This window comes from Numenius arquata, chromosome 20 (assembly GCF_964106895.1).
Source record: "Numenius arquata chromosome 20, bNumArq3.hap1.1, whole genome shotgun sequence".
In the NCBI taxonomy this organism is placed as follows: Eukaryota; Metazoa; Chordata; class Aves; order Charadriiformes; family Scolopacidae; genus Numenius; species Numenius arquata.
In genome coordinates this window covers 1818999-1845275 of record NC_133595.1, presented here as the reverse complement: position 1 = coordinate 1845275, position 26277 = coordinate 1818999, and the positions used below count along the sequence as shown (strand labels likewise).

At 53.8% G+C, this 26277-nt stretch overlaps 1 protein-coding gene across 3 annotated transcripts; it reads right to left on the bottom strand.

Annotated features, from left to right (window-relative positions):
* Positions 1-8254: 8254 nt before the first annotated feature.
* ARHGEF10L (Rho guanine nucleotide exchange factor 10 like) lies at positions 8255-24683 on the bottom strand. Of its 3 annotated transcripts, XM_074161800.1 has the most exons (24): positions 24662-24683; positions 24458-24541; positions 23987-24156; positions 23331-23447; positions 21413-21521; positions 19939-20045; positions 19623-19700; positions 19348-19527; positions 19008-19124; positions 18826-18918; positions 18397-18570; positions 17613-17758; positions 16871-17055; positions 16670-16785; positions 16351-16478; positions 16159-16259; positions 15137-15255; positions 14779-14865; positions 14432-14661; positions 14181-14335; positions 12459-12604; positions 10867-11041; positions 8823-8945; positions 8255-8739 (listed from the first exon to the last, which is right to left on the bottom strand). In XM_074161800.1, the coding sequence occupies exons 4-24, from the start codon at positions 23361-23363 to the stop codon at positions 8255-8257; spliced, it is 3087 nt and encodes a 1028-aa protein (XP_074017901.1). In that variant the 5' UTR covers positions 23364-23447; positions 23987-24156; positions 24458-24541; positions 24662-24683. The 3 variants fall into 3 exon arrangements, with proteins under 3 accessions (XP_074017901.1, XP_074017902.1, XP_074017903.1); XM_074161801.1 differs by lacking the exon at positions 23331-23447 and having other exon boundaries at positions 23987-24162; XM_074161802.1 differs by lacking the exon at positions 23331-23447.
* Positions 24684-26277: the final 1594 nt, after the last annotated feature.

Sequence of the window (26277 nt, the reverse complement as noted above, 5' to 3'; positions counted from 1 at the left end):
CGTCGCCCTCCGGCAGTTGCAAAGGGGAGAAAATAAAGGCGTAGGGTGAGAAATTGCTGCCCAGAGCTGGTAAATCTCAAGGAATAAACAGCATTTGAGGGAATTTAAGCATCCCCAGGTGAACTGCCACCCAACTCCTGGCTGGTGGCGAACCGAGACGCGACGTGTCCGCCTTGGGGACGCCCTGGGCAGGGGGGAAACCCCTCGCTGAGGAGGCAGCCAGCCGCCGGCCGGTGAAGCGTTCGCCAGCACCGGGGTTATTTATTACCTGCTGCTCAGTTGGGTTTAATCCTTCCAAATTGCCGAGGAAAAATTCCCCCGGGGGAATCAAGAGGGCGCAAATATTGCCTGTTCGCCGCGGGTGGTGACTCCATCCCGCTGCTCTCCATCCATGTCCATCCCCACCCCCCCACCCCCCCAACCCCCCATGGCTTTGTTTTCCCAAAGCTTTATTTTTCTGCTAACAACCCGATAGTTTTTTACAAGCCAAAACCGATGCAACCCGGGCACTGCTCGAGGTTTGCAGCAGCCGGCAGCACGTGCGAGGGGAAAATAAGCCGGAGATGCAGCTGCATTTTGAAATATCCTTTTTTCTTTTTTTTTGGAGGGGGAGAAGGGGGGGCACGTGCTGCAGGGCAGCAAATCCCCCCGCAATCCAGCTGGGTTTAGCATCCAGCCATCCACCTGCACCAGGCTCTGCACCCACCCTGCTGCCTGCAGCCCTTCCTCCTCCCTTAAAAAAAGGTTTTATCGGAGCATCCACTCGCCCTTCTGGGGCATCACGTTTTGCTAGCCGGCTCGTTTAGAGCAAGAAGAGGTTGGAAAACCGGCTTCTGCATCCCATCTTTTTTAAGCAGGCAGCCATTTCCCCACCGGGAGAGCGTGCAAAAAGCCGCAGCCGTTAACCCTCTGCTTCAATTAAGAGGGGGAGTGGGGGGATGTGAGGGTTTGCACATCCGACTCCGGCAGCTTCAATCACGTCAGATAAGGAAAAGGGATGAGCGAAGGACGCCGGCTCCTTGAGCTGTGCTGAAGGGAAAGCAGATTTAGGGGATGAAGTGATGCTGGTGGCCATGGTTTGCAAGATCCGGTCCCAAAAGGTGCCACATCCCAAGGGAGCCCAGGGCTGCAGCAGCATCCCAGCACCCAAGTCCTCCTCCATCAGCCTGCAGCAATTAATTCACTGTACTTATCCACCCTGGCTGATGTGGGAAAGCCATTCCCAGAAGGATTTTTCCCCAGATTTAGGGGATGAAGTGATTCTCTGGGAATGGTTTGCAAGAGCTGGTCCCAAAAGGCGCCGTATCCTGAAGGATCCCAGAGCTGCACCGGCATCCCAGCACCCAAGTCCTCCTCCATCAGCCTGGAGTAATTAATTCCCCACTTTTATCCACCCTGACTGACATGCAAAAGCCATTCCTAGAGGGATTTTTCCCAGGATTTAGGGGATGAAGCGATGCTCTGGGCATGGTTTGCAATATCTGGTCCAAAAAGGTGCTGCATCCCGAGGGAGCCCAGAGCTGCAGAAGCATCCCAACTCCCAAGCCCTCCTCCATTAGCCTGGAGCAATTAATTCCCCGCTTTTATCCATCCCAACTGACCCGGGAAAGCCATTCCCAGCAGGATTTTTCCCCAGATTTAGTGGATGAAGTGATTCTCTGGGAATGGTTTGCAAGAGCTGGTCCCAAAAGGTGCTGCATCCCAAGGGGTCCCAGAGCTGCAGCAGCATCCAAACACCCAAAACCTCCATCAGCCTGGAGTAATTAATTCCCCACTTTTATCCACCCTATCTGACATGCAAAAGCCATTCCTAGAGGGATTTTTCCCAGGATTTAGGGGATGAAGTGATTCTCTGGGAATGGTTTGCAAGATCCGGTCCCAAAAGTTGCCCACATCCCAGAGCTGCAGCAGCATCCCAGCACCCAAGTCCTCCTCCATCAGCCTGGAGCAATTAATTCCCTGCACTTATCCACCCTGGCTGACCTGGGAAAGCCATTTCCAGTGAGATTTTTCCCAGGATTTAAGGGATACCCCTTCCTCGCAGCCTCAAATGGGATTTTTCAGGCTGATAAAGAAGCCCGTAACCTTATTTAAAAGTCACTTTTGCCTGTAATGGAGGCACTTACCCCTCGGATACATCATTCGCCTCGCATGGGTTTTATTGCCAGTAATAACTCCCGGAAAGTCCTCAACAGATGGAAATTTTATTTGGCTAATCATTGGCGTTTGAGTTACGGCAGGGAAGGCGCCGGTGGGGGGTGAGCAGCGCTGGGGGCTGTGACCCCCCAAAAGGAACTGGGCGAAGGCGTAAATTAGGGATGCTGCAGCTTCCCCCCCACCTATTTTAATGTGGTTGAGGATGAGGGAGAGGAGCGAAAATGCAATTTCTCCTTGCCCAGCAGAGCTTTTATTCCAGGAAAAATAAGGGAAAAAAAGAGATTTTTCATTATTTTTCTCTGCTTAAACTAGTCTTCCCCCTTATTCCTGCCTGGGAATGACAATTGCCAGCCTATTCATTTGTGTGTTATGGCCACGGGATATATACATTTATATATGTATAGGGGGAGGCAGTGCTGCATAAACTTTTCTGAGGCTGCTTTACATGTGTAACCACTCCTCAGATATGCTTTTTTTTTTTAAAAAAAAAAAAAAAGAAAAAACCCAGCTGATTTCCATGTAAACCGCTCCAAATCCCTGTTTCCCCCTGGGGGACACGAGCGCGATGGTGTCCTTACACGACCGTGGCACGAGCCCCCAGAAGCAGGTTGGAGGCTCTGCTGAGGCCAAACCTGGCCCGAGGGAGGTTTAAGGGCTGGATCCTGAAGGATTTGCACTAAATTTGGTGAATTCTGGAGCAATATATCCCAAATGGAGGTGTTTCATAAATATATATAATTATAGATGTGTATATACCAGCTCTGGGCTCCCTGCCCCAAGCAGGATGGGGGAGAGGGACTGGATGAAAGCCCAACCCAAGATTAATTTATTCCTGTAATTAAGGTCTAATTAGTGCAAAGAAACCCTTGGAAATGAAGAGATGGGGTTGCACCCCCCAAAAGCAAAGGGTTAGGGGGGGGAAGTGGAGCCACTCCTGCCCTATAGCCTGAGGGGACATGCTGAAGGCAAATATTAATAATAATAAATATAACTAGAGAGGATTTTAATAGCAAGCAAGGATTTTATTCCCTAAATTCCCCCCACGTCCAGCAAGGGGGAAATATTCCCCTTCAACTGGTGCACGAGGAAGAAGCATCCTCTGAGTGGGGAGGGAAACTGAGGCACGGTCACACCAAGGGTGTAGAGAGACCGAAGCCACCATGTTCCCTGCTGGGGGGGAACAGCAGCCCCAGCATGGATCCCAAGGGAAAACCCCCACATTTACAGATTGGATCCAGTTTGTCAAGTATTTATCCGGAAGCAGAGCTGCCTTTCATCCCGCCCGGCCCCTACTTGTTGTGTCTGATGGAATAATTTAGACGCCGAAAGCCCTCCAGTCACCACGCTCCCTTCAGGACTTAATAACCACACACCTTCAGAAAGACCTTCACTTCAGCCTGTGGAAATATTATTCTGCTTCCTTGCTGCATATATATATATATTTACTATTTTTATATATATGTATGTATACTTATAAAATACATAACGCGTGTGCATGCATTATTTGAGCGCTCCTAAACGCAGGAGCGAGGAGCATCGCCAGGGGTGCAGCCCCCAGTGCAACCCCCCCCCCACCTCCTCCATCCCACCCCGGCTCCTGCACCCGGCTTTTCTCGCGGCGATTTAATTGCTTTCCTCTTTTAATTGCTCCTTTCAAGGCAGGTTTCTCATCCCAAATCTCAGGCGAGCCCATCTTCAGAGCGGTCCTGCCTTTGGAGCTCAAAGCAAATTTCTCCTTTGCTCCTTATCCCCCCCGGGCTCCCGCACTGCTTGTTATGATGATGATGATGATGATGATGATTATAAATTTACTTCTATTTTTTTTTTTCCACCCACAGCTTGCAAGGAGGAGGTGGGGGGTTGGAATCCAGGAGGAATCAAACCAGTTTGATTAAAGGCAACAGAAGGGAATGACGAGCAGGGAGGAAGGTGACCGACTTTGCCCACATCTCCTGGGGAAGAAGCAGGAGGGAAAGCACAGCAAGGCTGGACCACGTACCCCTCCCAGAAACTTCTCAGACTAGTTTTCCACACCAAAATATTGGGGGAAAAGGAAATTTCTCCTCCCCTAGCTGCGACCAGCTCGGGCATCTCATAACCTGGCTTATTCCCTGCACAGTCATCCTCTGCTTGAAGGAGGTGGCTGCTCTGGCCACGCTTCTTCCCTTCGCAAGTGGACATTCAGCTGGCAGAGCAGGTTCTTTAAGAAGAAGGAAAAGGCCATGGAGATCCCATCAAGCACAGCCCAACATCTCCATCCTCTTTGTGTACCTCTGAGCCATACCAACATGGCACACCTGGAAGATGCCACCAAAGGAACCCTGGGAGATGCCACCAGGGCACCTTTGAGACATACCACCACAAAAACTCTAGGAGAAACCACCAAGGCACCTTTGAGACATACCATCACAGCACACACTGGGGACATGCCCTCCCTGCAGCAGTTCTTCAGGGGAGCCAAGGGACCCCACCGAGCTCTCCCCACAGCAAAAGTTCATGCCGAGGGCCTACAACCACCCAGTGGGCTGGTGGCCAAGCCACTATCCCACCACAGGACCTGGATCACAGCACATCCATGACCCTCTGCCCACCTACACCCTGCACCACGCTGCAAGGTAGAAATCATGGCCATGCATAATTCATCCCCTGACCTTCAGCCAAGAGCACGACCGGAACATCCTTAATCCCCTGGCCAGGGAGAGCTGTGCGGTGTTGGCCACCGGCCAGCCCAAACCAGGAGGAGCTTTTCAGTCACTCAGTTGAGCTTTAGGACAAAGGCTGCTCACGAACACATCACTCTCTGTCCTCTTTGCAACACGAATGAAGGCTGAAGACTATTGGCTACCAGCATCCAGGGAGGGCTTGGTGTCAACTGATGAGGATGGAGGAGGAGGAAGGTGGGAAAGGGTAAATCCAGCTGCATATGGATGGGCAAAGAACCTGATTTGGGTGGAGGCTCCTGCATCCTCAGGGGTTAAAAGCATCATGGAAGCACATGCCCATTGTCCATACCTGGTTCTGGGCATGCTGGCACAGCAAATCATAGAATGGTTTGGGTTGGAAGGGACCTTAAAGACCACCCAGTCCCACCCCCTGCCCTGGACTGGGACACCTCCCACCACACCAGGTCCCTCCAAGCCCCGTCCAATCTGACCTTGAACCCCTCCAGGGATGGGGCAGCCACAGCTTCTCTGGGCAACCTGGGCCAGGCTCTCACCACCCTCACAGCAAAGAAGTTCTTCCCCACATCTCATCTCCATCTCCCCTCTTTCAGTGTCAAACCCTTCCCCCTCCTCCCATGGCTCCCCTCCCTGATCCAGAGTCCCCCAGCTTTCCTGGAGCCCCTTCAGGGACTGGAAGGGGCTCGAAGGTCTCCCCAGAGCCTTCTCTTCTCCAGGCTGAACCCCCCAACTCTCTCAGCCTGTCCTCACAGCAGAGGGGCTCCAGACCTCCCAGCATCTCCGTGGCCTCCTCTGGACACCTCTCATTCTCCATGGACCGCTGCAAAAGCAGCTGCAAGGGCACTTCCATGTCAGATGCTCCGTACGTGATGTGTGATCCCCAGCATGAGGGTCACGAACCTGTTTCTCCTGTTTTTTTTTCTGAAAGGAAAAAAAAAAAACCAACACCCTCCAACCATTTCTAACCCTTCAAGGTAGCAAAAATCTCCATTTTAAGTCCAAAATAACCCCCCTGCAAGCTCTCCGAAGCCAGGCAGGGCTGCTCCAAGCCCCTCGCAGCCCCTCCAAGCCGCATCTTTCAGAGAATAAGCAAAAAAACTCTTTCCTAAACCAGAGCCCTGAGGTTTTACATATTCATTTTTCAGCCGTTGAAGGGAGATTTGTGCTTAACGGCATTTGCTGGGAGTTTGCAAAGGCGGCCTGCAACAAGCTCGCCGGCTGCCCTGGCACGTCAGCATCTGGGCGAGATAATGAGGCTGGAGGAAGGGATCGATAGAGGGAATATCAAGAAGAAAACAGTGAAATAATAAATAAAAACAAACAAAAAAAAAAATATAATAAGAATAAGAAGGCTTGGGAGATGAGTCTTGGTGCAGGACAGCCATCCCCAGCTTGGATAAGGGAGGCCTTGCAAAAAGCACCTTCTAAAGGGTACCAGCATAGAAATATTTGCATTTAATGCATTAAAATGCACTTTATGGTTAAACCAGAAAAGATTTGCTGCCCGTGAGTGGGAGGAGATGGAGGCCCTGCCTGGGGTGGTCCCTAAAGGGGGTGGGATTGGGGTCGGGCCACGCTTGGGTTAATAATGTGGCTCATTAAGGCAGCAGCAATGACCCACCTTGGCTTTACGGTTCCCATCTCCTTTCGGGAGCACAACACCCACCTTTAGCAGGCAGCGTGAGAAACATCCTCATTAGCTAAAGGACATTAATTTGGGATGAGGAAAAAAAAATAAATCCATGGTAGAGCAGCCTCCTGACACCACCAGGCCATTCGTGGCGGGGGGGGGGGAACATCTGCAGCAGCATCTCCTCCGTGCTTCGAAAGCAGTAGCATCCTTGTTTTGGGATATTTTAAATGAAATTATAGCTCAGAGGACCAAGGCGCCCATAAGGACAGTGTCTGAGGTCGCACAGATTGTTTTTATAGTGTCCCCTTGTTAAATAAATTGCAAATTCCATGGTTGGTGTTACATACAGCATTGATATATATATATATATATATAAAAAATTAACTGTGCGGTTCAGTCACATACCACGAGGACTCTCTAGCACGCCATGGGGTGATGCCCCTTGAGAACCCACTGCTTTCCCACACACCGACCCAAAAGGTGGCAAAAGTGCAAAGGAAAATAGGAAAAATGGGTGGGAAAAGCCAGAAGCTCCTTGACACCCTTCCCATGGGCGTCGCTGGTGCTCATGGTCCTTCGGCTGCGGATGCTGCATGGCTAGTCTGGAGACTTCACCACCCTCTTTGTGCTGTTTCCCACAGCTGAGACAGGGAGAAAACTTAATCAGAAAAGACTTTGAGGGCAAAGAAAGAAAAACCCAGCAAAGCACATTTGATGGCTAATTAGAAAAAATATTCAGAAATGGGTGCAAGGCGGATAATCTCCGCTCCCCGGCAGCCGGAGCCGCGCCGTCCCATTTCAAGGTTGAGCGGTCGGGAATATCAATCTGATAATTGTAATGCTACAAATGAAAATCAAATTGAAGCCGGTTAGAGGATCGCATTATAAATTGATTTAGTCCTCAGACAAGTTTCCACCTCCCTGGCCCCGGCTTTCTCCGTTGAGGATGGAGACAGAGCTCTGGGTACCAGAAATGCAGGTGACGGGGTTCATCCTTCTGCCCATTTTCCCTCAATCCTGCACCATTTCTGGGGGGAAAGAAGGGCGTTTTGGGGCTTCCTATTGATTTTTGAGCATGTGCAGCTCCAAGGGGGTTTATTAACCCCTTGGGATGCTGTCGCTGAAACAAGGGAAAGAAAACATTTGCGCCCAAAGCCAAGCCAGGTTACAAAATACTGCAAGGAAACACGCTGAATCCTATAGGATTTATTTCCATGCTCCCAAAAATTTCCTTTCCTTCCAGAAACCACATGTACTCAGCTCCCAAAACCAGGGGATTTTGGTACCAAATAACCTCGATTCACAGTCAAAAAAACCCCAGCTATTTCAGCAAAACCCCCGTTTCAGCGCAGCCGGCACCCGCTGAGCATCCCCCACTGCTATTTCTGCATCTCCAAGTGCCACAATATATACAGATTCCTTCTTTATACAGGTAATAATATACATCATATTTATATATATATATTTTTATGTATATATATATATATAGATAGATATTCACACGCAGACACACAGATGTCTTCGGCCGAAGAGCCGGCACCTCCAAAGCCCGCAGGGAGGTCACCGTTCCCACCGATAAAAACTCCCCTCTCCCCACGCACAAAGCTGGGTTTTAGGGGGGAAAAAAAAGCCCATTTTTCAGTTTTTTTCCTCCTTAAAAAAAAAATAATAATAAAGGGTGATGCACCCAGGGAAGGACCACCCCCGGCAGCTTTTGGGTGGCTTTTTGAGGTAGGTGCCGGGCAGGTGGGTGTTGGGGGGTGGGGGGAAGGGTCCCGGGGTGCTATAGCATCAATGGGACCTGCCAGATGAGCAGGGTGCTGTCGGCATCGCTGCCCCGGCGCGGTGACTCGGCATTGAAGTTACGGTAGCCCCGGCCCCCAGAAACGATGGCCACTGAGGAAATCTCCTTGCGTGGGGCATCACGGGCGCAGGGTCGGCTCCGCACCCAGACGTCGGGGTCATCGGCCATCTCGTAGATGGAACCGTCCTCCTCGGTGTGTGCCAGCGTGTTGGCCACCGGCGCTTCCCGCACCGACAGCAGCTGCCCGGGCAGGTGGGAGGTGGATCGGAGGCGATATTGTAATAAAATCCCTTTTTTTCGCATTTCTCGAGGCAGGGGGCCATCCAGCTCCGTGGGTTTCTCTTCCTCACCCTCTTCTTCCTCTTCCTGGTCGCCCTTTAGCACGTCGGGGGCCAGGGTGCTCAAAGCCACCGCCAAAAACTCCACGGGGCCACCGTGCCCGTTGAGGGACACCATGCCTTTTCCTGCCAAAGAAGAAGGGTTTTGCTAAAAACGAGCCCAAAAATAAGGTTGCATCCACGTAGGGAGGGTTTTTTTGGGTGCTCACCGGTGATTTTGGGGATGCCCTCCAAGCGGGGCACAGGCAGCAGCACGATGATGCCCTGGTCGGTGCCCACCCAGAGGGAACCCTGGCAGATGAGGAGGCTGGTGACACGGACGTGTTTTTGACCTGCAAGAGGGGAATAAACGAGGGTGAGGGACAATTTCACAGCAGCATCTTCCTGGATAACCCATCACCAGGCAATTTTTCACAGGGAACACGCTCCAGAGCCCCCTCAAAACCAAGCGGCATCTTTTGCACGAAGGTCTCCATGCCGGTAGAGCACTACAAATATAAATAAATAAAAAGAGGAAGGCGGGGGTGGGGGGGAAGGAAAAAAGTGAGACTTCTAATGGCAAATGAATATTTTATCGCCGGGACTTAGCGCTGCACGGCGTCGGACTCAGCGAAGCAATATATCTGCGGAGATGCAACTCCGGTTTCTCCGGGAGGACTTTATTAATGACCTGTCGAGTTAAAAAGGATGAGGGAGCGCGAGTTCAAAAACGCATTAATACCCAACGCTCACTCGCCCAGGAAGAAAAGGAAGTGATAAATATTTTAACATGCCCTGGAAAAAAAAGAAAAAAAAAATGAAAAAAAAAGAAAAAGAAAAAGCAACTTACATGAGTATCTTGCTTATAACTAATTATGCAATTATGTCGCTCAGTAGCTGGAACAAGGCGGGTGACAACCTTGTAAGCCCCGGGCGGGTGAGAGGACATGGCTGGGAGATGGTGCTGGAGGGTAAACTGGGGATAACGGGGCGCACGGGACAGTGGGGTGTGAGGCTGCACATGTGGGTGCAAGGATGGGGTGTGAGGATGGGGTACAGGGATGCACATATGGGTGCAAGGATGGGGTGCAGGGATAAGGAGCACGCACAGGAGCACAAGTGAAAAGATGTCATGCACGGGTGCTCGCACGGGGATGGGGATGAGGACGGGTGCACGGGTGCTCGCACGGGGATGGGGATGAGGACGGGTGCACGGGTGCTCGCACGGGGATGGGGATGAGGACGGGTGCACGGATGCAGGCAAGGATGCCCACAAGTGCAAAAGATGGGCCGCAAGGATGCGCTGGTACAAAGATGGGGTGCATGATGCACACACATGTGCAAGGATGGGGTGCACGGATAAAGTGCACGTATGGGAGCACAGGGGCAAAGACGGGACGACACATGGATGCTCGCATGTGGATGAAGATGGGTGCAAGGATGCACCTGCAGTGCAAAGATGGGGGGTGTGGATGCAGGCAAGGAGGCCCACAAGTGCAAAAGATGGGGTAGAAGGATGCACGGGTGCAAAGATGGGGTGCATGGATGCACACACATGTGCAAGGATAGGGTGCACAGATAAGGGGTACACACAGGAGCAAAGACGGGATGCATGGATGCTCACATGGGGATGAAGATGGGTGCAAGGATGGGGTGCAAGGATGCACCCACAGTGCAAAGATGGGGTGCGTGGATGAATGCAAGGAGGCCCAGAGGTGCAAAAGATGGGGTACAAAGATGCACAGGGGCAAAGATGGGGTGCACGATGCACACACACGTGCAAGGATGAGGTGCACAGATAAAGTGCACACATAGGAGCATAGGAGCAAAGATGGGATGCATGGATGCTCACATGGGGATGAAGATCGGTGCAAGGATGGAGTGGAAGGATGCACACGTGGTGCAAGGATGCACTCAGCTCAAAGATGGGGGTGTGGATACAGGCAAGGAGGCCCACAACCGCAAAAGATGGGGTGCAAGGATGCATGGGTGCAAAGATGGGGCGTGTGAAAGCATACACATGTGCAAGGATGGGGTGCAAGGATAAGATGGGCTACATGGATGCACACACGGATGCAAAGATGTCACCGGCTCCATCTCCACAGTCAATGAGACACCCACACAGTTCCAAGCTCAAACCTTTACACCATTAACCAAATAAATTCCTTGCACAATTTCTCTGCAAATCAGCACAGCAAAGCAACAGGTCCACGGGGTGATGCCCCAACCTGTCCGTTAATTGCAATTAAGAGCCAGGAGGAAAGGGGAGCCCACCTGGTAGGACGAAGGTGGTCCTGGTGGCGATGTTGATCTCCTGCAGATGCTCCAGCGTCTCGGTGTGGAAGAGGCGGATGGAGGAGCCCGAGGAAAAGGCCATCCAGACCCCACTGCCTGCCTTGATCATGTGCGTGACGCTGGCCTCCGCGTCCGGGTGCGCCTCGAAGGTTTGCTGCCAAAAAGGGGAATTGCAAAAAAGGAAATCAAAAGGGTTGCTCCCGAAAATTGGTGCGATCACGAGCTCTCTCCAGGAGATGCAAAGCTGCACGGGAAGGGGACCAGAGTGACCCTGAGGTCCCATCCCTCCTCGCCAGCTCCGGCTTGGGCAGAGGACACCAAAACCAACCCATCACCAAACTGGTTTTGGGATTTTTTTGGATGATGACACCGCCTTTCCCACACCTCCAGGGCTTTTTTCCTTCTTTAAAAGACTCATTTCCCAGACTAGATGCATCTGCAAAACTCATCCCAAGACGGGACGAGACCTTCCTCCTCCTCTCCTACCCTGAAAAATCAGCAAAGACTCAGTCCGTGTCCCCCCCCCCACCAAGAGCTATTTGGGGATCACAGACTGGTCCATCTGCTTCCCAAGCTCCCTGCCGGAGCATTTCCCTATCAGACACAGAATGCAAACTGCAGGAAAACCACCTTTTTTTTTGTATCAAAAATCGCCCCTGCTGCAGATTTCCCAAAATAAGAACTCATAATAGCACTGAAGGATTAGATCACTGGGGGAGAAACCTGCACGCAGCGACTTCGCCTTCATTTCTCCTATAGCTTTGAAGCATTTTTCTTTTTGCTTTAAAATTTGCTTTATAGGAAAAAAAAAAAAAAAATGAGGAGCGAGTGCCGATCCCTTTCCCGGAGACAACTGGCATAGACCATCCCTGCAAAAAGCTTGCCCAAAACAGGGGTGAATAGAGACTTTTAGGTCATCCCCCCCTTATTCCCCACCCCAAAATGTGATTTATTCACTGATGGTTTATTCCCAAGTCGCCGGTCCCATCCAGGCAGACACACGACCCTATTTCACAGCTCTCCATCAAATGCTATTTACACCACACACAACCCCCCCTAGGTTTGGGTTTTTTTTTTCCTTCCCCCATCACTTTTCTTCTGCAAAAATTCCCACCCAGCTCCTGTCATAAATAAAATCAGAGACTGAAAACGAATCCAGTTCCCGATGCATTATTCATCTCCGGCACCGCCGTTAGGCTGGATTTACGACAGCTAATACATGCAAACTAAGTTTGGGCACTAAATGTGAAAATTAAAGGTGGGAGAAAGGGTTGGGGTGGTTTTTTTATTTTCTTTTAAAGGAAAAAAAAAAAAAAAAAAAAAAAGGAACTATTCAGCACTCCCTGTTCATGCAGCTGCGGGAGATATCTCAGCATCCCCCTCCTGAATGTTGGGGGGAATGGACACAAAAGTGATGAAAAGCAGCAAAAAAAGGGTTGGTTTTGGTATTGCACAAGCAGGGATGTGCCCCTGCATGTGCATCCTTTGGGGCTCGAATCGGTATGACCCCCCCCCCAAAGCCACCACCACCCCATGGATACAGCAGGGGGGGTCCTGGTGATGGTCCCTACCTGCGGGCGGAGTCTGGTGGCATCAAGGACGGTGACCTGGTTGGCACAGCTGGCCCAGAGGGTCTCATCCAGCGTCAGGAGGGCTCGCACGGGGCCGGTACCCACAGCCAGGCGGGTGGGCTGCTCCGCCGGGTCCCACAGCCCCCCTATAGCAGAGATATCAGGGTGATGTGGGGGGGACAGGCAAGAAGATGCTCAGCAAAAGGGAAAAAAAAAAATAAAAAAAAATCACCTTTTGATGGCACCTCAAACCACCCTAAACGCTGCTGGGGTCCCCAGTGTCCCCAAGGATGCCTCTGAGCATCTTGATGCCACAACCAAAGGGATGTGGGGAGCTCCTCTCCTCCAGCTTCAACCCCCCCAAAGCCCCTTTGCCCTCGTGGAAATAAAAAAAGCCTTTTTAGCATCAAACAACTGGGCACCTGCAACACTTGGGCACGTTCCTCGCTGGAAAAAGCCAAAAATCTCCTTTTTTTTTTTTTTTTTTTTTTTTTTAAATTTATTTGCTCTTGAAGCGACACTCCAGAGCCGATTCATCCGGGGCCGATCTGGAGTGTCTCTGTGAACGGCGTCCAATCTGGATTTGGATGAATTCGCCACCAGCAGCTTCAATAGATAATTGCTCTCCTTTTCTTATTTCCAGTGCAATGTTGGGGTTTTTTTTTTGCCTTTTTTTTTTTTTTTTTTTTAATTAAAACCACAAGATCCTAGGGATAAAAGGGCCCTTGGAGGACTCGAACCTCTGCTCCCATCAGCAGGAGTTTGCAACCGAGCCGCCTTTCAGCAAATCCTAATTTTCCCATAAAAAAAAAAAAAAAAAAAAAAGAAGAGAGCTATTTTGGGAAAGCTTTTTCCTTCCAAAAAAATGGGGATCAGATTAAAAACCCCACCCCGCAGCCCTGCCAGCGGCTTGCTACCTTCAATGCGCCTTTATACAATTGAGATTCAATTAAAGCCACTTTATTAATTGGCTTTAATTGCTATAAGATGGGAAAGGGGATGCACAACACCTCAAAATGCAATTTAAACGGCTTTACTGGCTCGGGTGCTGCTCGCTGCAGGTTATTTCAGAGCAAATGAGGGGTTTTTGTCCAAAAATAGGCCAAAGCAGCTCTTTATTTGAGGCTCTTTCCTACCCTCTAGCGATGAAGCAAAGGTATTTAACAGCCCAGGCGAGGAGTCCCTGGGGAGGAAGGCTTTGAGAAAGCTGCAGCCTTGCACTGAGCCGGAGCTGGGGAAAATAAACCCAAAATCAAGCTAATAAAGGAGGGGGGTCCCGCATGAATGGGATTTGGAGGGGATCGGCTTGGTTTATAGCATCGAAAAGGTGATTTTTTTGAAGCCAAAAGCTCCACGGGTTCCTTGCACATCCCAGAGTTGGACCCTTCCCGCGGCTCCCGAGTGCAACCACCCTCCCAGCAAACCCTTCGCTGTGAAACCCCTCACCAGGACTGTTTTCCATATATTTTCCCCCAAAACTCTTGCATTCATCCTGGAAAAATAGCAATTTTTTTTTTTTTTTTCTTTTCCCCACCCTGTGCTGCAAGGGAGAGGATGAAATAATAAGGGAAGGGGAAAAAAAAAATGCAAAACGGTGCTTTTATCACCAGTTTAGCGGCCAGCACATCTCGCCGGCTTGAAGAACCTTCCGCTCCCTGTTTTTTGGGGTGTCCCACCAAAAAGCTTGCCCCAAAGCATGCTGGGGGGGGGGGGTGCCCTCACCGTTGCTCCTGGGGTAGGCGGCCACAGTCCCATCCTGCAGCCCCGCAAAGAGGTACTCGGGGCTGTGCTTCAGGCAGAGGACGGGCTGCGAGCCCGGGCTTTTGCAGGTCAACAGGCACTGTGTCCCCGTGTCCACGCTGCCGTAGACCGCGATGCTGAGGAGGGAAGCAGGGGGAGATGCAGGAGAACGTGCCCCATCCTCAAGGTTTGGTGTTGGTACCAAAGGATGGAGGTAGAGGATGGGGGCTCACCTGCCATCCTGCAGCCCAAGGCACACGGTGGGATGTGGGGATGTGGGGGGCTGGTCGGTGGTGGGTTGGGGGTCCTGGGTGCCTGACGGTTCCCCCTCGCCCACCTCGGGGATGTACTCCATGCACAGCACGGGTGAAGCCACCGGGAAGGACTTCACCGTCCGTGGCACTGCACGGTTGAGGGAGAAGATCTCCACCTGCCCCCCTGCGCCTTCCTGGCCCCCCCCAACCTGCCGGGACCCGAAAAATGGGTGTTAGCACCAGCCACAAGCACTGGAGAGGGGGTTTGCAGCCAGCTTGACCCAAACCCGGTGGGTTTTGCCCCGTTTCGGGGTCGGTTTGCTCACCCAGAGGTAGCCCTGCGGCAGCGAGGTGCTGACGGCGGAGAAGCCCAGCAGCGAGGACTGCACAGGGTTGTGCACCGCGGCGCCGAGCTGGGGGAGAGACCGGGGTATGGGGGGGTCCATAACACCCCCAGATTACCCCAACACATGCAGGGTATTGGTGCGTGCCCCAAAAATCAGGATCCAGCCAAAGCCCAGCTGATATTTTCAATTTTATAGGATTTTCTGCCTTTGCAACCAGCTTGGTCACCCCACCCAGCCCATCCACCGTGGGATTTCTGTCTTTATTCCCGCCCCCCCCAAAAAAAAAAGAAGAAAGAGGTATTGGGGGGTTGGAGGAGAGGTTGGCCGTCACTCTTACCTGCAGATCGAGGGCTTTGGAGAAGGCAGGCATATGGCAGGAGAGGATGGGGCACCAGAAAGGAGCTTTGCTCTTCTTGTCTTCGTCGGGACAGAGCCAGCCCGGCTGGTTCTCCTCCCCTGCGGAGAGCAGAGGAGATGGAGGATGGCCGAGACACCCCCCAGCATCTCTCCCCTCCCCGATGGGACCCCAAAATTAATAATTTGGGGCACAGAGCTCTTCTTTCCAACCCCAACCACCATCATCTGCTGACCTGGGGCACGTTTCACCACTTGCCTCCGAACTGTTGCACGCGGCCAAACAACCACCTCAAGCAGCAGCAAAAACAGCCCCAAACCCCCAATAATATGTATATATAAAGGGGGGAAAAAAATATACAGCCTAATGTGTTTCTTCACATTAGGCTTTAATGTGTTTTCCTTTCGAACTCATGGATATAGGATTTTCCCCCAGGCACCGCAGATTAAGAGAAAAAAAAAAAACAAAAACAAAAAACACATAAACTGTTAAAAACAAGAGAATCAAAAATCGTTCCAGCCCGGGGGGATCTGAGCACTCAAATAGGATTTCAATCTTTTTTTTTTCTTTTTCCTTTTTTTTTTTCTTCCATTAAACTTTTTTTCTCCTGCAGCAGCTGGTGGAGTTGAATAGGAACAGGGATAGGGAGGTGGTGGCAGGAGGGGCAGTTCCTCCCTTCCTTATTCATCCATTTTCATGGAAAAGGGGTCAGCCCTGATACCATTGGCACAACAGCCAACGGAAAACCCATCACCACATGACACTGTTCCGGAGATGCCACGCGAGAGCAGCAAAAACGCAAAGCATTTTGAACCAGAATTACCAATTCCCATTATTTCCGGCGTGCAACCCCCCAAAATGTTCTCCAACACCTTGTTCCAAAATTTTTCCTCTGCCCTGTTTTGTGTCTGGACGCGTGAGGGGAAGACAACCTCCCTTCTCCTCCCAAATTTGGCTTTTCAAAGCAAGGGTGATGGCAAGCAACACGCCATGGGGCTACTCACGCAGTCCTATCTTGGCCAAGTGCAGGCGGTTCACCCAGGAGATCTTGCTCAGGGGGTTTGGAGTGATGAAGACCACCATGACGCTGATGGGGCGGCCAGACCTGCGCAGGGAAAGCATCACCAGGTTGGTCTTCAGCCTCCTCCTCCTCCTCCCCAGGGTGGGAAGAGCTCACCCATGATCTCCGAACTCACTTGTCCGGCTTCCCGGGCAGCAGGAGACGGAGGCGGCACTTGTTGGCGGAGTGGATCTCCTCCTCCTTCACCTTCATCATCCTCTGCAGGGCCAAGCACCAGTCCTGGGCCACCGTCATGTTCAGGTTCTGGGGGAAAAGTCATAAACCATTGAAGTGCCTCCAAAACCAAGCCTGAGTCATACCCAAATTTCATCCATGGGGCTCAGGAGGGGGATAACATGTCCAGCAGTCCCTGAGGAACCGCATGGTTATTGCGGAGCATCCAAGCTTGGTTCTACCCAACCCATGAGTTTGACCACACTTTGGCACGCAGGTACCTGGTAGGTGCCATGCAAGGTGCTGATGAGAAGGGTGATCTGCTCCACCACCGCCAGGTCCTTCTGCAGGTCCTGCAGCTCCTGGAAGAGCCGTGGTGGCCCCAGGTAGACTTTATCTTGGGTGAAGAAATGGAGAAATGAGGTCCATGGAGGATGCTCCATCCCACCCCACCGAAACCGGATCAAGGGATGGGTGCTCACTGTGTGAAGACTGCCCGGCTGGTGCGTGCTTCTTGGCGCCGGCGTTGTGGATGACAACGTTATCCTTGTCGTAGGCGCCGCTCTCCTGCCCCACCTCCACCACCTGCACCTGCGGGAGGGCCGTGCTCCACTTCACTACATACTTGGGACCCAGGGGCACCAGGCTGCTAATTTCCAGCTGGCCTCTGCCGATGCAAAAAAAATAATATATGTAAATAAATCCACAGGCACCGTGGCTCGCCCTGCAAGCCCTTGAAAAATGCACTTTGCATGCCGAGCCCCCTTGGCAACCCCACACCGTGCACTGGTTCATGCCTGCACCCCCAAACGTGGGGCACGCAACCACAGCAGACCACATTCGGCACCTACCCTGGGTTCACCGGCCTGGAAGAGGGGAAAAAACGATGGATAAAGAGGTATTATGGGGAGCTCAAGGAGGGTTTACCCCTTTAGAGCATCAACCTCCACCAAGCCATGAGGTCCCAGCAGTGTCTTGGACCCCACACAGGCTCTAGGACCCCACAGCAGTAGGGGATGGAGGCTTTGCATGGAGGCATGCCAAAAGTGGGGGGCAAAGCAACCCCAAACCAGGTGGGTTCCTCCTCCAAAACAAGGTGGGATGGTTTGAAAAGCTTTTGGGGTAGAGCTAGCAAAACCCACCCAGCCCAAACCCAAGGTGGGGAAGGACGCTACGTCGACGTTTTGCGACATGATTTTGGAGTCCGGGGCCCGCAGCACGTACTTGAAGTTGATGTTGGCGCAGACCAACATGTCGTTGAGGAGGAAAACCTTCCGCTCCTTCGACTTGATGAGCTGCCCCCGGTCGCCATACACCGTCTCCGTCAGCGTCTCGCAGAGCAGGAGCTGCCGCTGCCCCGAGCTCAGCAGCTGTGGAGGGGATGGAGCAGGCGGAGGGGTTCATCCTGAGGGCTCTTGCAAACCTCCTGCCCCAAAATTTGGGTTGCTTTTCCTCTTATTGCAAGGATTTTCCTCCAGCCAGGAGCACACATAGCCCTGAGCTCCACAGAGACCACCGTGCAATGTGCTCCAAGGCTGAATGACGCAAAAACCCTTTGCACCCTCTATGTCCAACCAAGAGAGCCCTGAAAGACCAACATGACCCTTTCACGGCCCTTTTTGGGTCCTCTCTTCATCCTCCGGCCCCAAATCCTGATCCCAGGGCTGCGCTGGCAGGTGCCCCACTGTGGTTTCTGCCACCACGGCCATCCCCAGCCCAGGATGTGTCGCAATAGCTTCATTTAGGGCTTTTTTTTTTTTTCCCCACCAACGGTTGCAAAATCAGGCGGGTGAGACAAAGCAGCTTTCCCCGGGAGGGGAATTTCCTCGTGCCAGCCTCGAGATTTGCTTTTGCTCAACATCCTCTCAGAGAAAAGAGGGATCCTGGCTTCCCGAAATCCCCGACGCGGAGGGGAAGGTGGAAGCTGCAAAGCTCAACCACCAGCTCCAAAACCCACCCCACCCCCCCCCCCATCACAAGGATGAGGAGGTGAGGCTGAAGGACCCACCTTGTTGAGGCTGCTGCGGTCGCTCATGCTCTTGCTGAGCTGTTGGATTTCGGCCACCTGGTCGGCCAAGCGCTTCTGCTCATTGAGCTTCTCCGCCAACGTCTCCAGCTCGGTGAGGGCCAGCTGGAGGGACAGGCGGTCCGCATGGCCCTTGGGGGTGTTTTTCAGCATGTCCTGGAGCAGGGAAAGGGTGGGGGGGTGACAAAAGCCACCCCGGGAAAATCAACCTCGTTGGGGAATGCTATGATTGGAAGCGCTTTCGGCACCTCCGAAATTAAAGCTTGGAAGATGAAGCTTGGGAAAGCCCCCAAAGCTGCCACCAAGCTGCCAACCCCAAAACATGTCCCTTGCTAAACCCTTTCCTGCAGCACCCAGGCTGCAAAAATCAGGGTGCAAAGCAGGGTGGGTGCTGGTACCCCTTGCCCATACCTGCAGGAGCAGGATGAACTGAGGGAACCTCTGGATGGGCTTCACCATCAGCCCGTAGAGCGTTACCCGGTCAGCGCTGGCCATCTGCCTCTTCTGCAGGAAGGAAAAAAGCAGAAAAAGAGGAGTTTTCACCCATAACGGTGACCAGCAGCACCATGTGTCCACTTTTGGGTTCTGCTGACCTTGAGGAAGTCGAGGAAGGCAGGTTTGGTGAGACAAGCCTTCTTGATGAGGGACATGGCAGTGGTGAAGTTGTTGACGTAGTCGCTGTAGACATCCAGCACCATTGACTTGGAGAACTAGGGAGAGGACAGGAGGAGAGCCACGATGGCGTGGGGCTCCCCCAAAAAGGGGGGCCAGCAAAGCATGGGGGTGCTCATGTATTTTTGGAGTGATGCTGAGGATGCTGGTGGCACCCCAAGTTGGGGATGCATCACTTAAATCCTCCAAAAACCCCTCGCTATCACTGAGCGGGGTGTCCAGGGGGAGGTTTGGCAGTGGTCCCCCAACTTTTCTTCCTACCGAGGCCACGAAGAGGTCCCCGATCTTCTCCGCTGAGTCCCACTCGGCCACGCGGGAGGCGAGGGCGATCTGGAACATGGAGTGGCACTGCAGGATCTCCTTCAGGCGAAAAAACACCACCTGGCACTTCCTAGCACTCAGCACCTTCGGCTCCATCTCCATCAGCGGGTTCCTGTAATCCTGCGGGAGATGCCGGTCCATCAGCATCCCTGTGTGCCCCCACCCCACCCCCCTGCTTCCCCAAGAACCCCACCTCAAAGAAGGGGGTCCCCCACCTGCAGGATGCGTTTCAGTGAATCCACGTAGCTCCGCTCGCTCTGCACGATGGAGCCCAGGATGTGCCGCCGGACCACCTGCAACGATGCTGGGGCTCAGCCGTGGGTCCCCCCCCTTCCCCAAAAAACGGGATTCGGGGGGGCGGGGGGGAGCAATGCAGGCACAGCGTGCTGCAGAAGTGCTGACACGGTGGTATCGCTTTCTGCTGACTTGGCCTTTCCCTGGTTGCTCAATCATGGGACCAAGGGGAAGCTGTGCCCCCCTAAAACCCGATGCCCACCCCCACCCCGGACCTCCAACCCACCCCACACCCACCTGCTGTGGGCTCAGCCCCTCGGGCATGGGGCCCAGCTCCGGCGGTGGGTGCTTCATGTCGGAGACGGTGACCTCCAGGAAACCCGTGTCCTCCTCCTCTGAGTCCCCTGCAGGGCAAAAAACCACAACCAAATGCCAAAAAAAAAAACCAAACCAAACAACCCAAATTTAGACTTTTTTTGGGGGTCTAAAGAAGAGCCTGTAGCCCCACCAGCTGCTCAGTTGGGGATGTGTTTGGGTTTGGAGCTGCAAGCGGAGATGGACTCCGGCGTCCTCCCAGCATCGCCTGTCTGTCCCCAAGCTCCAGCCGCTGTCACCGGACACCAGCATGAGTCAGGCTGTGAGCAGGGACGGAGCCAGGTCCCCACGGGGAGGGGACAAAAAGGGTCCCCGTCCCCAAAAAAGCCACCCTGGTTGGAGGAAATGCCCCCTCCGTCCTCCCTCCAAGGGTGGGTGCGAGGGGGGAAAATGGGGGGCAAGGGGGAAAAAGGAGCCAAAAGCAACGCGGCAGATGGAAATGGGGAAGGCGAGAGGCGAGCGCCCGCCGGCCGGCACCGGCAGCCCCTTACCCGAGGCCGAAGCAGCTGAGGAGGAGGAGGGTGAGCGAGCCAAGGCGGCGGCCTCGCCATGCAGGGGCGGCCGCTTCTTCCACATGGCTGCTACGGCCACCCCAGCCCCATCCCCGGGCGCCTATAAATAGCCGGTAACGGGGAGGACCGGCCGGGCAGGAGGGGAGGGTGCTGGCAGCCGGGTGACCTTTTTCCTTCCCTAATTTTGGCTGGGACGATGGCCAGCCCTCAGCCACCAGCTCTGCGAGCTCCTTCTCCCCACCTCCATGCCCTGGGGACAGGATGCTCTGCAGCCCCCCTAGGGATGGGACGCCCTCCATCTCCCCCAGGGGCCTCCAAAAGAATTTAAGCCCCCACCCTGGTGAAGCTAAGCCACGTTGGGGACATGCAGCAAGGCTGGGGACACACATGCCAGGGATCCCCTGGGCAGCCCCGGCCGAGCCATGAGGTTGCCCACCAGGATCCTACCTCCCCCGTGATGCTCCAGGGAGACCCTCGAGCTCCAGCGGGCAGGAGGCTGCTTTTCTGCCTCCGCCGCCCTCCTCCTTCGTTCCCCATCCCCTACGCGACAGCGGGGAAGTTAGGAAAACACCCCCAAAAATCGGTATTTGGGGGCAGATCCTGCTCTGTGTCCAAGGGGTGCACCCAGGGGTGCTGGCGTGGTGGGGTCACTGTCCCCAGGGGGACATGGGTGCTTGGAGCAAGGAGAGAGCTGAACCAACGGAGCTTGCACAGGGATGCACAGAAGGAAAAAAACGTCAAATAAGATCTTAAAATGCAGAAAATAAATCAGCAAAAGGAAAAGCTGAAAGGTATAAAGATTCACAATGATTATTTTTTTAAATACCCTCACAAAAGGCTTTTTTTTGGCTCTCAAAAGCAAAAGGGGGGGTTTCCCCGTTTACCTGGCGCTTCTTTCCGGTGCAGGAATGTCACCTTCCTCATCACCGCGATCTTGGTCTTCTCCAAACCATCCTTGGTGCCACTTTTGGCCGCTTTCATCAGTTGGGTCATCTGAGCAGGGGGACGAGAGGGACCGGGAGGCTCGAGGCAGCACTGGGACCCCATTTAGGGTCCAGATACAGCAGTGCCATCCCCTTGGGGACATCCCCTTCAAGTGTTGTACCCCATTTTGGGTCCAGATACAGGGTACCGTCCCCTTGGGGACATCCCCTCCAAGTATTGTCCCTCATTTTGGGTCCAGGTGCAGGGCTACTATGCCCTTAGGGACATCACTGACCGTCATCTCCCATTTTGGATCTGGATTCAGCAGTGCCACCCTCTTGGGGATGTCCCCTCCAAGTATTATCCCTCATTTTGGGACTGGATACAGTGGCACCACCTTCTTGGGGACATACCCTTGAAGTATTGTCCCCCATTTTGGGTCCAGATACAGCAGTGCCTCTCTCTTGTGGACATCTCCAAGCACCGTCCCCCATTTTGAATTTGGACACAGGGGTACCATCTCCTTGGGGACATCTCCTCTGAGCATTGTCCCCCATTTTGGGTCTGGATACAGTGGTACCACCCTCTTGGGGATGTCCCTTCCCATGGTCCCCCCACTTTGGGTCCAGATAAGCAACGCCACCCTCCTGGGGACATCTTCTCCAAGCACCGTCCCCCATTTCAGATCCAGATTCAGTGGTATCATCCCCTTGGGGACATCCCCTCCAAGCATGGTCCCTCCCATTTCAGGTCTGGATGCAGGGTACCATCCCCTTGGGGACATCCCCTCCGAGCACGGTCCCCCCCCATTTCAGGTCTGGATGCAGGGTACCATCCCCTTGGGGACATCCCCTCCAAGCATGGTCCCCCATTTTGGGTCTGGATGCAGGGTACCATCCCCTTGGGGACATCCCCTCCGAGCATGGTCCCCCATTTTGGGTCTGGATGCAGGGTACCATCCCCTTGGGGACATCCCCTCCGAGCACGGTCCCCCCCCATTTCAGGTCTGGATGCAGGGTACCATCCCCTTGGGGACATCCCCTCCAAGCATGGTCCCCCATTTTGGGTCTGGATGCAGGGTACCATCCCCTTGGGGACATCCCCTCCGAGCACGGTCCCCCATTTTGGATCCAGATGCAGCGGTGCCACCCCATTGGGGATGTCCCCTCCAAGCATCGTCCCTGTTTTCCCATGCAGCCCGATGAGGAGGAAGAGGAGGTATGTGGCCAAGGAGGAAGGATGCTCCAGCATCCCTCCTCCCTCCGCAGGGACACAAGCAGGTGCAGGCAGAGCGGGAGCGTGCAGCCAAAGCAAGGAGGAGGGAGTTTTATGTGTGAGAGCACGAAGGGCTGGGGGAGGGAGGGGGGGGGGTGTTGGTCTTTCACACCTCAAATCGCAGCATTTTTAGCCCAAGCTGACACCGGCGTCACCTTCCCAGCCCAAACTGGCCACAAACCACCAACCCAGAGGGTTTGGGGCTGGGAAAGGGCTTCGCGCTAAGTTTCTACGCCTCCCAAGGATCTCCTTCCCCACCTGATTTTCCACCCCGTATCGGGGGGGAAAAACCTTCTCAGATCCATCTATCCCACGGGCAACCTTGCTTCGTCCAAACGCCCCTTAAAAAAAGACAAAAAACACCCAAAAAAGCGAATGATTTGGGCAACTGGAGGCCGGGGAGCTGCAAGACAGATGGACGTGAGAGGCAGCTTTGCGGTGCTTAACTCGATATTTTTTTTTTCTCTCTCTCTCTTCTGGAGGATAAAATGGGATTAATTCAGGCTGGATAAACTCCAGGAGGGTTTTGGGTTTTTTTTTTTTTTTTTCTCCCCCCTGGGAAATTTGGGGGATGAGGGACAAGGGACGGAGGAGGGACAGTACCTTCCAATCGTACTTCTGCTTCAGCTCCTGCATGTCTCTCCCCCCAACTCTTAAAGCCAGGATGTCCCTCTTAGTCCTGGCGTATCTCTCCTTTAGTCTATTCAGGTCTGGAGAAAGCTGAGCCCAAAGCAAACCAGGCGGGAGGAGAAGGCAGAGGAGGCGAGAGAAGGCAGAGAAGAGATCCAGGTAAGCAGCCCAAAAAAAAAAAAAAAAAAAAAAAAACAACAAAGAGGAGGAGAAATCATCCCAAAGAGCAGCAACGGTACAGGCAGCATCTTCCCAAAATCCGATATGGCTCGAGCGGGGAAGGGAGCAAGCGTGGGGAAGAGCAGCAGCCATGCTCCAGCGGGGCCGAAATGCAAGAGGAAAGGGAAGGGGAAGGAAAAAAAAAAAAAAAAACTGGGGGGGGAGGAGGAACTAAAAAAAAGAAAATAATAAAAAAGAAATGAAACCCCTGAAGATTCGGGCTGGTTTTGCACCGGGCGACCCCGGGAAGCGCGGCATCCTCTGCTTCACTGTCTGCGGGAGCAGCTGGGCTTGATGCTCCGGTGCCTTTATACAAGCAAACCCAAGGGAAAAAAAAAAAAAAAGAAGGGAAAAAAAAAAAAAAGGAAAATAACAAAAATAATGATAAAAAAAATAAATTCAAGCGTTACCTTGGGCTGGAAGGATGCCCGCTGCTTGGCCGGCTCGGCCTCTGGCTTGGTTTCCTCGCCCGAGTCCTCGCTGTAGCTCTCGAACTCGCTGGAGCTCCAGCCCAAATCCTCGCCCGCCCGCGGCCCCTCGCCGCGCTGCACCTCCTCGTAGATCAGGTTCTGCTCTGTCCCTGGGCCTGGCAAGCAAAACTCAGCTCCTTTGCCTTCCAAAAAGGCAATTTCCCCTCCCCAGGGACCGAGGGGAGATGCCGCAAATCCTCAGGGTCTTGCAGCCCCTCTGGGAACACATCTGCCTTCATCCCTCCCCAGATCCCAGCAGTTTTCCCAGGGTTACCCCAAGGTTTTCCCCCTCCTCATCCTCCCTCTAGGATGAGCTGCTTCTTCCTGGGCTGTGCCTTAGTTTGCCCGGCTGTAAAATGGGCTCGAGGTCCCTGGGGAATGTGGGGGGAGGGGGGCGAAGTCCGTCCTCACCATCCTGCTCAGCATCGAGGGTTTCACAGGGGACATCATCGTAGATCACATCATCCTCCACCGCCGGGAACTCGAAGCGTTCACCTTTGAGGGGACAAAAAAGCCCCCCAGGGGACTCGGGTCACGACCTGAAGATCAAGCCAGGATGGAGAAATCTTCCCCAAGCCTTGGCAGGGCTTTTTTCTCTCCGGCATTTTAACCCACCTCGGCGGCTGCTTTTCCTCTTCCAGGTCTGGGCATCGATGTGGGGGTCTCCACCAGCCTCCCCATTGCTCAACCCCACCGGCAGCCTGTGGGAAAGGGGGTCAGAGAGCACCCCAGGGTGCTTTAAACACCCCAGGATTGGGTGCAAACTCCCCGGGATTGGGTGCACCCAGACCCCTCACCCCCCACCCTCTTCCCATTTCAGGGGTTCACAAGCAGAGAATAAAAGCTCACATCAGGTATCGTGTGTTGTCCCCCCCCCATTACACGCCATCTTCTTCACAGATTTGGGGGGAGCCAGGTTTTAGGGCCACATTGCAAAAATCCCCAAAATGGCTTTTTTAGCCTCAAACCGCATGCTGCTCCAGGACAGGAGGATGCACTGCCATCTGGGTGCACGGGGAAGGGGTCTCCATCCCTGGTGGGGGTCCTACCCCCCTCGTTGCACCCCCAGTGTGCTCCTCTGGGGGGTGACAAGCTCTCCATGGAGCCAAATTTGCATCTTTTCCCCCCAAATCTGCAGCTGGGATGAATACCAGCACCCTTCGAACTCCCATCCCTGGGTCTTTCCTCCACCAAGGGCTGGAGAAAGCCACCACCATCCCGTTACCCACAGACCCCCGATGGTCCCCAAAGCCCCCCCAGATTCCCAGGGCTGCAGGGTGCACCCCAAAACCCCAGGGTTCTCCCATTTGCAGCCCCTTTCACAAGCAATGGGGATAAGTTGGGGAAACTGAGGCACAGCACCAGGCTGCAACATGCCAAATGGGGGGGACACAAACCCCAGAGTTGTATTTTCTCCTTCAAGGCACTCAAAACCCCCCCAAGTACCCCCAAAACCCCACATACCCTTCCTGGGTCTCCGGCACCAGCCCATCTATGGAGAGGAAAAGCAAAGGGAAACGGCGTTGGCACCCGGGCTGTGCGATGCCACCCTGGAGACATTGGGGACCCCCCCACCTGCCCTCCTTACCAACTCCAGAGCTGGGAGCGCGCCGCCTGCGGGGGGGTGCCCGGAGAACCGCTTCACCGCTGGGCTCAGCCGCTGAGTCTTCTTCCTCCTCCTCCTCTTCCTCACTGTCCTCAAAGTCAAAGGCTTCACCGAGGTCCTCCTCCCCGTGGGGCAGGGGGCTGGGGGTCTCCAGGGCGAGATGGTCACCTGTGGGCAGAAGCTCTGTCACTTGGGTGTGTCCCCCCCCCCCAGCAGGGATGGAGGAAAGGAGGGATGGAGGAGTCAGAAGGGAACATCACCCCCCCAAAAAATGCAAGATACACCAGCCCTTCACGTTTTCCCAACCCCCCAAGGCTCCGATGGGGATGTTTAGGACGCCCCTGGATGATGCACCCCCCCTTTTCTGCCCAAGGCTGGGTATTGTGTGTCTCCCCCCCCCCTCCAAAACCATCCCTGGTGGGTTGACAGTACCTACTGCGGGGTGGGGGGGCAGCTCGGAGGAAGCCATGGTGCAGGGGGTCCGGATGCTCTGCCTGGGCCCTTCCCCGAGGCTTTCCTGGGGGAGAAGAGGAGAAATGGGTTGAGAAGGGGAGATCACCCCCCCCTCAAATCCATGCCCGGGAGAGGCGGCAATGTGGGGAGACCCCAGGTGGGACGGATCCAG

Bases quoted from the DNA above. Each gene is read 5' to 3' on its own strand.
- ARHGEF10L (XM_074161800.1), bottom strand. From the start codon at position 23,363: ATGCAGGAGCTGAAGCAGAAGTACGATTGGAAG. The intron at 19,701-19,938 runs GTGGGTGTGGGG...GCATCGTTGCAG, and splicing joins AGGGGCTGAGCCCACAGCAG to GTGGTCCGGCGGCACATCCT. The intron at 16,260-16,350 runs GTGAGTTCGGAG...TTCCCTGCGCAG, and splicing joins CTGCCCGGGAAGCCGGACAA to GTCTGGCCGCCCCATCAGCG.